At 38.4% G+C, this 16316-nt stretch overlaps 1 protein-coding gene across 1 annotated transcript in view; it reads right to left on the bottom strand.

Annotated features, from left to right (window-relative positions):
* The window catches only part of RBMS3 (RNA binding motif single stranded interacting protein 3), a 699061-nt gene that overhangs the window by 473359 nt on the left and 209386 nt on the right, over positions 1-16316 (bottom strand). The window contains exon 4 of the mRNA XM_053978348.1: positions 11325-11498. Within this exon, the coding sequence (XP_053834323.1) occupies positions 11325-11498 (174 nt within the window). The remainder of the gene's footprint in view (positions 1-11324; positions 11499-16316) is intronic.

The following is a 16316-nucleotide window of genomic DNA, read 5'->3' as shown; positions in this document are numbered from 1 at the left end:
ATGGGAAAAAGCTTCTCTGCAGTTCTATATGACCACAGCTAGAAATTGTTTGTTTACCCAATGCAGAATTTTGTTTTGTAAGCAGATCTTTTCTATCATTAAGTTATTAATTATATATTGAATATATTCACTGTGGGCTGAAACCCCTATGTAGCCTGAGTATCTTAACTCAGTGCTGGACAGATTTGCTCTTTTATGAAAGATTTGTCAAAATTGAGAGAAATGTCATCAAAAGAACATTTCAATTTTGACAAATTGAGAACTTTCACTCTTCAGAAACAGATTCTGAGCTACACTTCTGAAATCTTGGTCCCCATTTTCATCATGATGAAAGAAAAAAAAATACTAAATTTTCCAGGTAATGATGGATCTACTAACATTGCTTTAAAATCTACATCCCAACGAACTAGTTGGAGAATGCTAACACATCCTTTTCCTTACATAGCAGTGCCAAGAGATTTTTAAGACTGAAAAGGCAATTCTATCAAGCTTCAATATATAATTAATTCTTTTACTTTCCAACTCCCAAACAAAATATTAAGATAAACAGCTTGACTTGGTATCAGGCATTGTTCATCGTATGCTCTCCTTTACAATGCTACAGCTTTCACAGTTCTGTTTGTCTTGCATAATGTACTGTATGTGGGGCAGTGAATTACATTCCTTTCCAAGAGACCATGCTGAATTACTATTTCTTTCCCAGGACTCAGAGGTGAATAATTGCACCTGTCCTCCTTAAGCAGACAAAAGACATTAAGCAGCAGCCAAATGGAAAGAAAGATTTAAAAAGAAAATCACTTTATAGTTTGGCAGGAAAACAACTCAATCCAACCTTTCACCCAGCTGTATACAATATGAGGATTTTCTTGTGCAGCTTCTGAAGAAAATTAAGTCTTCAAAGAGACTGCCCTGATGACAAAGCAAAAAGTTGAGGTGCTTTCTAGAAGTTTAAAAGATCCTACTTTTAAAATAAATCATTGACAATACAAAAAGAAAAAAAAGGAAAAAAAAGGAAAAAAAAGCTCAACGACACATCTAAGTGTTTGTGGGCAAATATTCTCATTTACAGGATACAAACAAAGAAATAAAGTAGGATGGGGGAACAAATAAAAACACAAGGCTTTTCCAAGACCACACAGAGATGCACTAGGATCACCTAGCACAGAGCAGAAGTGAAGATGCTGGAACTTCCTGACAACCTTGACACTGTGTCACAGGTTTGTGGTATCATTTAGACTGGGAAAGACCTTTAAGACAGAGTCCAATTGTAAAGATTTTGTGACCATGCTGAATATAAAGGCTGAGTTTTGCTCTCCCTGACTACAAGTAGCTGGCACAGAGATCTGCAGCAGCTCTGGTTTCAGCAGAACAAGCCATGCTGGCAGGCATCCAGGGACAGGTCACCAGGGCAGAAGGACAGAGCCTCAACAGAGTATTTGCCTTTGGTGCCACGAAATTCCTAGCACCTGACCATGCCAGAGGGCTAGTGCTCAAAAAGACAAGAAAAAAGCATGAAAGGTGAAAATACTGAAGAGAATCTCTGCAAAGACCTTTGTAATATTTCCAGACCCTTACAATTTTTTTCCTCTTGCATGGAAGCTGACTATATACCCAAGGAAGAGAAGTATTTGTACATAAATGGAAAAATATTCTGCTCCTTGTGAAACCTAAAGGTTGTCAGTCTCTTTGGCAAAAATCCAGGCAGTCCATCTTATGGCTAAAAATGTAAATGCCATGGAAAAAAAACTATATTAAAATATTGACAGCACCCAAGTAAAACAGAAGCAAAAAAAAAAAAAAAAAAAGGAAACAAAGGAGTGATGCCTTGAGGGGAGATGCCCTTGCAGAAAGCAAGTCTCTTTTCCCAAAAGCACAAATGCCTGTATTTGACATCCCTAATGAGAACCTGATACTGCATAGAAGAGAAACACTGGTGGAAAGCAAAGAACAAAATTAACCATACCTCCTTTCAGCTAGAACTTCTGAGCTTACTAAAACACTTCCATCACCTTATAGTTACAGGTTTTAGAACAAAAGCAAACACTGCCTAGTTATATACTTGGAAAAAAATACAGAAAAGAGCCAGGTTTGACAGATAAGGTAACAACCTGGAATGAATGAAAACCAAAGCTTACTGCCATTCTTTTCCTCCAACAGCTGCAGGACCTTGGGTAGGATCTCTTTCGGTACCATTGCTTCCCTTCCTGTTTTCTGTGCCATCTAGTTACATGCCTTGTGATAGGGACTTTCTTTTGCAGTAGTTTTGATACAAATCTGAGGTCAATAAAGTCCTTATCAAGGAAAAAGTCAACACAGCACTGTGATGAGTTGTCCCTGGATTTCATAAATAAATAAAGCCTGTTATTTTGTGGATCTCTATTTTTCCTCTCAAAAATTCCAGCTCCCTCCTTGAACAGTGATGCAGAAATACCTTCTACAAAACACCTTCAGTCTTTTCAAAATGAAGTTCTCCTACAGAAACCTTAAAACTGGACAAAAGTAGAGAAATTAATGAAAAACTTGCCCAACACTGACACACAGATCACAATGTCTCTCAGGTGTCTCTTTTAGAGGAAATCCAGCTAAGAAAAACAAGAGCAAACATTTCAGCAAAGGTGACAAAGATGAAAAAGGTGACAAAGACGAAAATTTAGATTGCTTAACAAATTAAGCATGTAAGGAACTCTAGGATTTTGATCTTTTTTAGATCATGTGCTCTCAGTAGAGTGTTTAAATCACTGGTGGAACATATGTCAGAAATCAGCAAGGGACAAATGATCTTTGGTCAGCATTTGGGTTTACAGTAAAGCAACATTTGAAATTTATCAAGGGTAAAAAACTGAAATGTCATCAAAAGAACATTTCAATTTTGACAAATCAATATTTCCCACAGACATGCATTTCTTCCACCTCCCTTTGTAAACAGAACTTGCTGTTGACAGTGCTGCTGAATAGCATCCCTGGTGTAAATAAATCCTCAAGGCAAGGAGATAGGTCTAAGGGCAAAAGGAAAGTTTCATCCCTTATGCCTTCACTGAATTGGGTAGGTTTATATTAAATCAATAACCACAATTAAAATTAAGAGAGAAGAGAAAGAGTCCATCAGCAAAATGATTTGAAGTAGTATTTGCTCAGACTAGTCCAAAACCCTTCACCCTTGGAGGCTGCAATATAAGGAAGTTGCCTGAGCGTGTTAATTATTTAAAATGAAAGCAACACAGTTGCTGGCCTTTTGCGATAATCAATCTTTCAAAAAGTGTCAGGTGTCTCCAAAACATGTGACAGGTTGGCAGTTTGTAGCATCTACTGTCAAGCCCTAATACCAGGATTTTCTCTGGAGCCTGAAGGAACTCATCACCTCAACTAACAAATCCTAAAGACAACCTGTCTGGCTTACTGAAAATGAGATGGAGAAGCTAAATTAGAACCGTACATCTCCTATTTGCTAAATTAAAGCAGAAAACCAAAACAAACACTGGAAGCATGTATATACATATATATAGACACATTCATGAATACAGACAGAAATGCATATAGAGATATGTATAGGTAGATATATAACTGTAGCTGTAAATTATAGACATTTACTAAGATCTGTATTTACTGCCTCCTACAAGACTGTTTTGCAGTCTAAATTTAGGGAATTTTCTTCTCTTGAAAAAGGAAAGAAAGGAAGGTGGGGGGAAAGCAGCATCTGGTTTGGGTTTTTAAAGTCTCTTTCTGTCTCTTCTTCCATTTGAGTACGCAAGAATAAAAAATGTAGACTCAGCAAGAAAATTCTTGCTTCCCATAGAGTCTGTTTATAAACAAAAAGTTCCCATCTCCAAAATGGTTGACTTTATTAGCATTTGGAGGTGATGAGAAACTTTCTAGCAGTAGTTATTTTACCGATAAATAAGTGCTGTGGATATATCTATGTAAGTCCTTTCAGTAATTTCAAAGATCTCAATTATACTTCCCATGAAGAATTCTTTTTTTCTTGAAAATAAGGGCACTAGTTATTTACAGGGGATTTTTTTCCAATCCTGCTAGCATTAATTGTTGAAAAATTATTTTTTCCTGTGGTTTTTGCAGAAAATTTGACTTTTTTCTGTTAAATAACACACAGAAAACAAATCAATAAAAGGCATCAACAAACATCAATCTACAAAATTCTTAATCTGTTAAGATTAAGAGAAACGATGACAAAACATAATATGTGTGATGTGTAAATGAGTAGAGGATACCAGAAAAAAAAAATTAAAACATCACTTACAAATAAAAAAAAAACCAACAGAATTCTGAAACCAAACATTTCTAAACTCTAAACTTCTCGATTTCCCCAGATTTTCTGAAAAATATGTTTTTTCAGTCAGTTGAAGGGTTTTGTGTTGTCAGTGCTCTCCCTCCCTTCTGAGAGGCACTGCCCTTTTGGAGCAGGGCATTCAACTTCAAATTGGAATTGCCATCCATCAAAAGTGTAATTGCCATCCACTCCAGAACAGAAAAACTCACTTGGTCAACCTGAACCACCCGTGGGCAGTGGCCTTGCACACACTCCACAGACCTGGTGGGCAGCATACACAGCACTGTCCCTTTGCAGGAGCCAAGCAGAGCCACAGGCAGCATTTAACACAATTATTACAGCATCATGTACACATTTTTGAATAAAACTACTCTTTGAGGTAAAATACATTTAACTACTTTGGTTAGAGTTCTATATTGCTAGTGACTTTTCCCTACAACCCTTCACTATAGTTCCATGTCAAAGCTTAACACACAAAACGAATATGCTGGATAACTCAAAGGCGGAATGCAAAACCCATTGGTGGATTTTGTGATTTTTTTTTTTTTTTTAAAGGCCTGGCCAAGTTTTAATGGGCTGTCACACATGAACTATTATGAAAGCACTACAATGAACTGAGCTGATAAGCTGATCTGATCAGAATTAACTGCATGTGATTGCTGCTTTGAAAAGCTGGCCTAAAGAGGCAGCATTGAAAGCAATCTCACAAGTCACTGGTACCGCTTGCCTCAGCTATAAGTAAGCACAGATGGTGAGAAAAGTTAATTAAGAGACATATTTGTTTGGGGGTTTGAAATTTCCACCCTCTCTTCTCCAAAGAAGCCAAGCCACAGTGAAAATGTGTTTTACGTTAGCGGCCTAATAAGTTCATGTTTTTGAGGCTCTGTTCCTGTAGATGGAGGTAATAGATAAACAGAATAAATAATTTATGTCAGCAGTTAGCATATGGATTTGCAGCTGATCACTAAGCTACTCATTGCACCTGATAGCTACAACATCTTGTCAATTAAAAATATTCCTTTCTCCACAATCCTTCATTACTTTTTTCCTAACTGGCACAGCTTCTCTCTTATAGCACAACTGTACCTAGCAATGGAGATGTCATCTTTTTGATTCTCACTTTAATGACTGCCTCTTTATTTTATACTCTCACTTGTTCTTGCAGGATTTCATAAAGAACATGTCAGCAACTACATAAAATAGCTTCTGCTGATACACTTCTCTTTTCCTTCTGGTTGGGAACTCTCTTGCCTACTTCTTTCCAGCCAGTGCTTGATCTTTCCCCATATTAATTAATGGGGGAAAGCTGGGGCTGTCACCAACTTGAGAAGATCAAAACACATCCTTTACACTTTATATACTGTAAGACTGTGACCAAAGTGATATCTGGCAGATATTTTGCTCAAGGGTCCTTCAACAGTGTATAATTTCTTGGACCAGTCTCCACTTTTTTTTCAACTGTGGCCATTATAATGACAAGGGCCAGTAGCACCAAAGAAATACTGGCTAGAGAATGGTAGGGAGCAATCTCACATGAAAGGCCTATGAAGGTAAGAAAGGGTTAACACCAAGGACAGAGAAAGCCAAGATTTCAGAACTGCAAGTGTAATTGAGAGGTTCTTAGAGAGACACTTCCCAATTCATGCCTACTGTACTATTTATTTCCTTTCCCATCACAGCTGATTATAAGGATGTGCATGTGTAAAAAGAAGTTTCTTCCTCTCTAATCAGACCAGCTCTACTCCACGAATCCACAATCCACTGTTCGTGACATTACAAAATGAATCAGGCAGGAGGCTCAAGTCAGATCAGGAAGTGACAGCTTTTGTTTAAACAGATATCTTGGAAATTAGTGATGACAGGATTATACTGCATAAGCATTTCACTCTTTGCACTCTCTCTAAGGAGAGGTGCAACAGAATTACTCACTGGAAAGATCTTAGTATTAAAAAAATCACAAACCAAACTTGATCGCTGATCTTTTCTACTTATATTTCTAGAGAAATAAAGGTCTGTTTGGAATAGGACACCCATGCTACGTATTGCATGCTTCCTGAATTTAAAGAAAGATGATTCTTAAGACATTATCTTTGCATTATAATGCATCACATCATATTTGGTATGATGTGTGAATTTGGTATGCATCAGTAAATTGCTTCTGTCAGTCTTATTTTGGTGTTATAGAACCAACTCAGAGTAGAATATTTCACTTACAGAAACGTGTCCCCTAATTAGGTTTACATTTCAGAGAAGAGGATCACATTAGAAAACTAGAAATTGATAACCAACTCCAGCCCTGCACTGAGAACCTTCCTACATCATTCTGCAAAGATTTTAGCCAAAAGCTTGATCTGTGTTTGATATATATATATAAAAATGTATATATACACCTAAAACTAATAACTTAGCCATTATACATATGTATACATACAAACTGATAATTGTATCTCACACCCCCAGGTGGTTCCTAAACATTGTATTACCTAATCCCATAAAAATGGTAGGTTTTCTAATTTTATAAATGTATACAAAAGAAGTTGTTTAAATAGTAAATCACTGAGAGCTCACTACAGATGTTAATCCAATTTGTGTGGTAATGATCAGGTCAGTTTACATAAAGCATTACAGCTGTGCAATGCTGCAGTCCGGCAGTTCTGTCAGCAGCAATGAGGCTTACCTACCTGGAACTGGAAATTTTTCCAATGGACTATGCATAGTCATGCTGACAGTGAGTAAGCCCTTCCATTAGACTTGTCCACAGTGACAGCCTTGCTCCCTTTCTGCTTTTCTATCCAAGGATTGTCAGTGTAAATGTGTAAAAGGAGCTACAGCTCCTTCTACTGGGTCTTAAGGTTTCTAAGATTAAAGATTTGAGATCCTACTAGGGTTTGCAGAATTGAGTAGAAGAATGCCAGTAGTATCTCACAGCGCTCTGCATCACATTTCTTTTTAGTTCTGCTTTTCACATTCCAACTAACAGTATAATTTCAGAAGCAATCACGCATTTAAAGAAGCTGTAGAAAGAAGTCTGGGGACAGACTGTTGGAATAGGGACTGCTAAGCAAACTGATTGTCTGATCCATATATGACATCTTAGATGTAACAGCTTGTAAACATTATGTGTAGAGCTCCAAATAATAACTCTACAGATTTAACCAATCATGCTTTGAAGGCTGTCACTGATTTAGTGGAGCATGACCAAATCCTGTTAGAGTGCAGAATAGATTCTAGCTGGAAGTCTTACATACACTGGGTTGGGTATCTAGATAAGGATTTCAAAGACATTGTGCATGCTACAGGCATGTATGCACATAGAGAAATTAATACACACAGCTAAATTCACCATCCCATGGGCATACAACAAAGGCATTTCAAACCATGCAGGGTAACACACTCTGTAACAGTTCTGTCTGCTTCATCAGAGAGTATCACATGGCCAAATTCCTTCATAAGCAAGGACTGACCTTTACAAAGGTGAGCATGGCAGGTATCTGAGACTGCTACATGAATATCCAAGAAAGGCATAAAAGATTCCCTTACAATTTCAGCTGGAATACTCCAAAGCTGATGAGATCTGTGTTTGTTTTATCACTTTACAGATGTGTTTCTTTAAAACAGAACAGCCTAAGTAGTTAATTTGTAAGAGTTAATTCAATGAACAAGATTTCTGAAGATCTGTGAAATTCTATCATCCTTCCAGCAAAATGTAGAGAAAGGGACATGAAGTGAGTCTTTAAGACTTCTGAAAAAGCATAGGTAGGAAGCCTGTGTAGATGTGAAAGTGCTCAAAGGACACTATCACTCAAAGGTTTCTATCTTGCCCAGCAGGGATAATCAGAATTACTTTGTCTTTTTTTTTATCTTCCTGTGTGAAGAAAGTTTGAGAGAAAAGCATGACTAGGTGTCTTTTCCTACTAAGGAATAGGATCTTCTCCTAATACAGCAATACATGCTGTATTTTTCCTGCTGTAAGCCTCTGAGTGTGAATGCCAGAAGAATTTCAAGCCCCAATTTCAAAAATAATTTACTATGTAAGGACCATCTACCACATTATCATTTATATTAGTATACACAGATCCTGCAGGGTATCCTGCTTCCCAGTATAGCTAGAAATTAGCACCTTCTTGTTTGTTCAAAAACTGCATTGCACTCTTGACTGGGTTGATATGCAGTCTGTTTTTCCCTTAGATAATTCAAGAGCTGAAAAATTACCCTGTTTAAACAAACTTCCTGTTCTTTTCTTTCCTAGGGTGGAAAGACTGTTTTTAATCAATGATTGCAGCACTATGGAAGAGAGATGCCAAGGGTGCTCTCTGATAAAACAAAATAAAAACCTTACCTTTGGCTCTGACATACTCAGGACCAGCCAGAGTCATAAGGGTCTCTTAACACTGCACTTTGTAAGATATTTTTTTCTTTCATTTAGATTAAAAAAAAAAATAGAGAATTGATTTTTTTTTTTAAATTACATTTGGCCCAATTAAAATTAATCTTTTTTTTGTCTCCTTCAGCTTTCTCCAAACAGTAGAGAAATCCAAGGTTTTTCTCTTGGTGCTGTCTTCAGGGACTAATAGCTTTAAGTACTCCAAGGGTAGATCCAACTCCCTGACATTTGTCTGCCTTGAACTTGCAAAGCACTTGTAAGTTTGTTAGCCTCCAAGTGTCAAAGAACTGCAATGATCTTTAGAAATAGTCCATGTAGGAGGTTTTGCAGAAACAACTTCATACAGCTCTACAACCTACAACTTGTTCTGGTGAACCTGTGTCAGATGAGGGCAAATAAAATCCTCTGAAGTAAAGTAGATATCCAGTTGAGCACGTAATACTGGGAAGATTCACAAATAAAGGAGCTCCCCTGTATCCAGCTTTTATTATTGTCATTTACCATAAAAAGGTTGGTTTGAGCCCAGATTAAACAAATCCAAGTTAGAAACAGGAACCAGACTAATTCTAACTTCATAATATACAATGAAACAGATATCCAACCCAATATTAAGGCTTTTTTTTTTTTTTTTTCCTTGGAAACTTGAAATTCATTTGATGCTGCAGAAGGGAGGAGCTGAATTTCCTGGAGTGCCTTGCCCTGGCCCTGCTTATGGACTCACCCTCAGAGAATACAGAAGTAGGGAAGCTATGGAAAAAGCATGTGATCACAGTAGTAGGCACTGCAATGGCAGCTAACCTGTTACAGCTTCTTACCACCAGCTTAAGAAATCTGTTCAATCTCTGCTGAGTAGCACTGCAACAGCTCCTCAGATGAGCCAGAACCAAGAAATGTGCCAAGTTTGTAAATGTCTGAACCCAGGGATACTGAGGACAGGGCTAATCAACCAATCTGCACAAAGCTTTATGCAATTCTGCACATTCTAAAATCTCTGCTTTTCAACAATCAGATAAATCAACTCCCAGACTGATGTATCATTTCCAGTGACTACATATTAAGAAGCTCAATGAAAACAAATATTGTAGAGACTGTATATGTACAACCTACAGATATTGTACTATGATTCTAGTGGAGCTACCCTCAACTTTAGTCTAAACAAAGGAAAGAGGAACTGTGGAAGTAGCTTGAAAAGACTGAAATTTCAATTAAAATTTTAAGCTTTCTTCCAGGAAGTACAGGATTCTTCTTGTATGCTCTTTTGCTAAGCAGAGTGAAACCTTGAGTCACAGAGGGGATAGTGTTTATTCTAAATGATCAAAGTTAAGAAGCAGTTAATTATTTGAATACCCATAGTTTAAGATAAATTAAGCTGTCATGGGACTCCTTTTGAGCCGTCATTCTAAACAAGGAAAGTATGTGTGCCCTTGTGATGTCAAATACTTTATATTTCTTCACAACAGTTTTTATCATTTTCAATGATACCATAATGGAAGTGAGCAAAGAGAAGAATCCACAGAGATGTTTAATTTATTCTGAGAACTCATCATCCCAGAAAAAAAGTAAGATTTTACAAATTTATTCCTCTCCTTTATTTCAATTACCATGTTAATGTTTGAGACAATTCCTAACCCAAACTTCTGGACAGAAGTCTGTTGGCAGGTAAGATAGCAAACCTAAATCAAATCACAATGACCTTGCAATAAGACTGCATAGCACAATTTCCATTCTGTACCAAAAGCTGCACTTTCCCATTTCCCTACTGGAATTCAGTATAGGATGGCAAAAGTTCATTACGTACACACGGCAGGAGGTTAAGATGCTATGTCTTTTAAGAAGTTCTGTAACCAAATGTCCAAAGCTAAGTTCAAATCCAAACATTAAAACAACAAATTGTGGAGTGGGAAAGAAAGGAAGATTGCTTACACTAATGAGATTTTCCCCCATTAACTCTCTTGGGGTCTTTCAAAACCAGAAACTACATGAATGAAAGGGCTCTACTATAAGCAGTCAACAACACCAATATGACAAAACTCACCATCAGCCTATAGCTGTGACCCTTTAATGACTGTCAAATTAAAACACACAACACTGAGCCACCCTTCCCCATTCTTTTTGGCCACCAGTTCATGCAATTATAGAAGACCAGTAGTCTTTGCTCAGCAACAAGCTTGCATGTTTACCACTGATCACATTAAAGATAAAGTAGTGAGTCTAAACAAATTTAATGAGAAGAGATGCTCTCCTCTGACTAATCCACACAATTTAAAATGTCTGAAATATAAAGAATAATTCATTCATCTTACAGGCTTACCAGAAACAGAAATGAGGCCCTATATAATGCTGCTTTTCAGATTATCTTTCTGACACCAAAACCCGGGCATACAACAATAATTTCATGCAAGGAGAAAGAATGCTAAATGTACAAAAGTATATGTATTTGTACTGAGGCATAAAACTTTCACATTTGCTTATGTCTAAGACTCATTGTAATATTTTTTTTAGAGTTAGGGCTAGTATATGTGAGCTGTTCTGACTGGCATGGGACATAAAGACTACTGGAGAAGGGTGCTGAACCATCAGCCCCTGAGTGCCTCCACGTCCCAGGAAATCACAGAGCTCATTCAGGTAACTGCAGAAAAGGTTTTCATTACTTACAGCAGGATGTCCAGCACAGTAGGTGTAGCTAGCATGAGACTGGTAGTGCAAGCTTGCTCTTGGAAAGGTGTATGTATTCCAAGCAGGTTGGCTGCTATTCCACTGGGAGCTAAAGCCAGGGCTCATGGTCACTCTCGATTTACTGTTTTGGTACGTTCTCACTGTGGAGCTGGACTATCAAAAAAGAAAGAAATGCAACGTAAAAATAGCTTTTAGGGTAGAATACAAAAAATGCAGCTATAAGTCATCATTGTGCATACACATAATGCCACATGGTCTGGAACTAACTTGAATGTTTCCTGTAAGGAGCCGGGAAAAGCAAAAAATGGATTCCATCAAAGATATCAGTGAAAGAGCTATGTCACTGTAATGCCCAAAAGGAAGACTGATGACTGTTAGACTTCAGGCTAGGTTATAAATCAAATGGACAATCAATAAGTGATAGAAGTAAGGAGATGTTCTGAAAATGTGTAGAAGGTACAATCCCAAGATTAGTTGCAGAAACTTCCATATCTTTTTATTATATTGACATTTATTGAACAACTGATCAGCTATGGCCATTTTACAGTAAATGGCAGTTTGGGGCCAATGTTTAGATCTATTTCTTGAAGACTTGAAATCCCATCTAATGGCTAGCTAAGGTTGAGCCATCACAAAGCTGCATATCAAATATGCAAACTTCTAAGCACACTATAAAATTTCATGACATTCTAATTACTTAGGAAAAAAAATCTAAAATATTGATTCTTTTTTTATTCAATTATTTCATCTGAAAGTAACCTGGACTACAGATATGTAAGTCATATGCACTCTTTCTGTCCGTCTCTCATTTTACTTTAATTGTAGCTTTCTGCTTCTAGTCCTTGTTTTATGAAAAATATTCCTAATAAACATCTGCACTGTTAGGGGTGGTTTATTAGGGCAGCAAAAAATAATCCATTTTCAAAAGAGTAGAAGATGCATAGGAGTGGATGCATTTTTAGCAGGTATTTAGGTTGGTCTTCAAAGACATGCAAATGTACTTTTTATTCCATATTCTGCTCTTCATTTGGGTTTTGCTTGCTTTCTTTTCATTGCAAAGGTGTTCTAAATTTCCCATGCAAATTTACCCCAGCTAATTGTAGTTATTATAAAACTAAAACTATTCTTTTTAGCACATTAAATTTACGGTGACCTTGTTTATACAGTGAAAGCTTGAGAAATATGAACACAAATAATATTTCTTAGAAATGCTTATAAATGTCCCTGTTAGCAAATTGATGCTATCAATTTCAAAAGCTATGCTCAAGAATGACACTTCATTTATTTTTACCCTCCTTTCAAAGACAATTTTTATATATCATATGTGTAGCATTAACCAAATATCAATATGGGCCACCATCAAACAAGGTGTTTCACATGATCCAAAACCATTCTTACCCTGAAGTGCTTACAAGATAAATGAGAAGGTCAGGGAAAGGATGAAAGAGCATAGTCTGGTGTAGAAGCACAGAAAACAAGCTTCATAAACATGACTTTCAATTTGATTTCAATGCTTCAGCTCAGTTTCACTGGGAGAGAATTAGAGAAATGGAAGGAAAAGAGGACAGAGAAAAGACATACAAAAAGGTTTCAAGGACACATTCTAGCTGTAAAAATATATACGCTGTAGTCTTTCCAATTTTTAATACTGTATTTAGACCAGCTGCTTGCAGAAACTACAGGCCATGCTGGCATGGGCTGAACATGCCCTCTTAATTTAATTTAATTTTCAAAAGTTTAAGTACACAAAGTTTGCCTCAGTTATCAATTGCTGTATAAACTTTAAGTTCAAGAAAAGGCCAAACGACTTCCTGCATGTGTTTATTTCCTGTGCCGCCGATTAGGAAGCCTGAAAAGAGCAGTTTCCGCTCACCAGCTCTCAATATCTCGACAGATTCGCCTCCCGCCCCCACTCCTAAGAGAAGGATTCCTGCGGTGTGATTTCTAAAGATTTAACTTACGACTAGCTGAACACAAAGCGTATGAATGAACACTAAAACCCACACTAAACTCTCATTAGTCACTGTGTGTGACAAGTGGTTACTTTGTTCTTACAAAAGGCTTTAGGAGAAAAAAATATCTGCCCCTACAGTTAAAGGGGCTTATTTGAAATAAATCTTTTTGTATGAATTTAAATCACGACAAATCAAAGGAAAGAGGCTATAGCTATAGCTAGGGAAAAAAAAAAAACACACACAAAAAAAAAAAACAACTGAGGAGTTTTAATGCGGAGTTTTTCTTTTTTTTTTTTTTTTCTTTCCCCTTTTACCCTCTTTCCCCAAAGAGCAGAAACTGCATTTTCTTTCCTTTGACATATTACTTATCTTTCAGATCACTCCTCAAAGACATGTCTTTCTTTCTGGGCCTTGGTAGATTTGCTTCTGCATAAGAGATGAAGGCTAGGTTTTGTTTCGGCCACATCAAGTAGGTTTTTAGCCCTAATGTACTTTTCCGTGTACATTTCTCCCCTCTATAAACATCAGATATTCAAGTGTGGCTGCTTATTAACTCCTCTTGAGAAGCTGATCCCTCATTGAATATTCTGTGAACACTGAGCTATTCTATCCTAATAATTACTTTGCTCCTTCCTCCCATTTCTGATGGGTTTTCATTGTATGGACCAGTGGAAGGTATCTGTGGCTGATGGGATGTAAAGGTGCATTGTCAGTTGTGATAATTGTTAACTGATTATTTTCAGTTAACTCCACTACAGTAAGGAGAGATCTGCTACTGGCACTACGTAGATGTGCACAATCCCTGTTCACTTCTGAGAGAATAGGAGCAAAAATAAGCCTGTTTTTCACACAGCCTACCTGAGTTGCTGGACAGCCTTCTCCCTGACTTTTGTTTGTGTGCCACACAAAACACCCTCCCGGATCTGTCCCCATGCTGGGGACACGGTTCAGCCCCAGTACTAAATCCAGCCCCTCTGCCCCATTTCTATTCTCCACCCAGCTCCTACCCCACACAGGGCACATTAGGAACAGTGAGGCATTCAGAGCACCAAGGATGCAGAGGGTGTCCTTCCCATGCAGATGTCTCAGGATGCAGAGGCACAGAAATGAGCTGCCACACACCCCTCAGGGTGGCTGGGAGCCATGGGTGAGAGGTCCCTGAGAGGAGACCCCTCTGCTCTGAATAGCTGTGGTCAGGGACCACCATGTCTGAACCCATAAAAGCTGCTCTCTTGCTGCTGGATCACTTCCAGAAAAAACCCAAAACACATAGCAAAACAAAGCAAACGTCAGCGGAGACACTCACAGGATAATTGGCTTTGAAATTGTGAAGAAATGCAGCTTGTCTGCCAGAAAATAGGGATCTCTGCACCACCAGCCACAAAGTCCCAGGACAGCTTGATCCCCTCAGGTGGTCAGGGAGCAAGGATATGAAACCAGGGACTCCAAAAGTCAATGGTTTGATTTTCTCTGCTCAACAAAACGCTGCATACCTCTGCAGCCTTCCCAGCGAAGTGAAGAGGCAGCTCTGGGAAAGACACTGGACCAACTGGGAGAGCTGGAAGGGGACAATGGTGCCCGGGGGCAGGTGCCCAGGTGCTGGCAGTGCAGGGCAGCCCCTGCCGGGTGAGGCTGGGGCCGTACCCTGCCATACACAGCCACTCCCAGCTGGCTCCCGCCACCCACACACTTCAGGCACAGCTGGGCCCTGCAGCCTCTGGGAAAATGGATTTTGAAAAGAGCAAAACGCTGCCTGGGAGTGAGGGAAAAAGTGAGAAAAATTCCTGTGAGCACTGGGGGCAGAGCTGGAGGAGGGTGAGAAGGCTCCCCTTAGCCCCTGGAGAGCCCACCTGGAGCAAGTGTGGGACAGCATCTGTGAAGAAACGCATGCTGGAGGAGGTGGAGATGTCCTGAAGGAACTGTGGCCTACACTAGAGCAGAGGATGAACATGAGGAGCAGGAGAGGGAGAACATCCAACCTCCCTGTGCCAGCAGGGATGGGAACCAGGCTCAGGCTCAGGAACAGAAGACTAAAACTGAGCCTGGGAAAAAGGCAGAGGGAAGAAGAGGTGCGTATTGTCATAATTTACCCTTCCTTCTCACTATGCCAACTTATTTTAACTGGTACTAAGTTATTTTTCCCATGTGGAGTCTGGTTTTGCCTGTGAAGCTAATTGCTAAATGATCACCCTGTATTTATATTGACCTATAAGCTTTTCCACCTTATTTTCCACCCCTTTTTTATTGAGGAGGGGAAGTAAAAGAGCCTCTGGATGGGTGTCTGGCTCACCACAAACTGGTGCAGGTCTTGTGGCGCATGAGCTTTTACTCAGGATTTAGAAGTGTGTCTCTTTCCTCTTAACTACTGATTCCATCAAGAAAAGGAATCACCTCTCCCCATAATCCTAATGTCTTATTTAGAGCTCTTAGGTTGTCAATGGCAGATCACAACTGCCACTTCCGGGACAACCCAGTCCCCTTTTCTCAGAAAACTTCTGCAGAAAATTATTGTATTAAAACAAATAAAACCCATCACCAAACCCAAAATCAACCCCAAAAAAATCAGAAAAACTTTTGCCCTCCTTGTTATGTCTTGCCAGAAATAAGAAATATTATAAAGCAAGAGGAATATTTTCTTTTCCTTGAGTAAGCCAGTCCAGCACCTTTATACCCCCAAAGGCCTAATACAATGTAAAATCGAGATCAGTAAAATTTAAATGTCTAAGCATATTTTAAAGTGTAACTTTTTTTTTTTGTGCCTTATTTTCTCTGGTTTATAAGTATGGATAATCTTACATTAAAACATTTAGAGTAATCTTTTCCTTGTGTTTGTAAAAGATTTGAATATTTTTGGACATAAGCATGAGTGAAGTGGAAAGTGTTATTAGTATTATTAGTACTTCTTGAGCTTTACTGCTTTCGGTTCTTAGTTCTTGTAATAGCTGATGTGTGAAGTCTAACAGTGGAAAAAATAGAACATAGTATTTATGGAACACTTTTTATCATCAAAGCACTG

This window comes from Vidua macroura, chromosome 1, assembly GCF_024509145.1.
Source record: "Vidua macroura isolate BioBank_ID:100142 chromosome 1, ASM2450914v1, whole genome shotgun sequence".
Classification (NCBI taxonomy): domain Eukaryota; kingdom Metazoa; phylum Chordata; class Aves; order Passeriformes; family Viduidae; genus Vidua; species Vidua macroura.
This window is presented reverse-complemented; position numbering and strand designations above follow the sequence as displayed.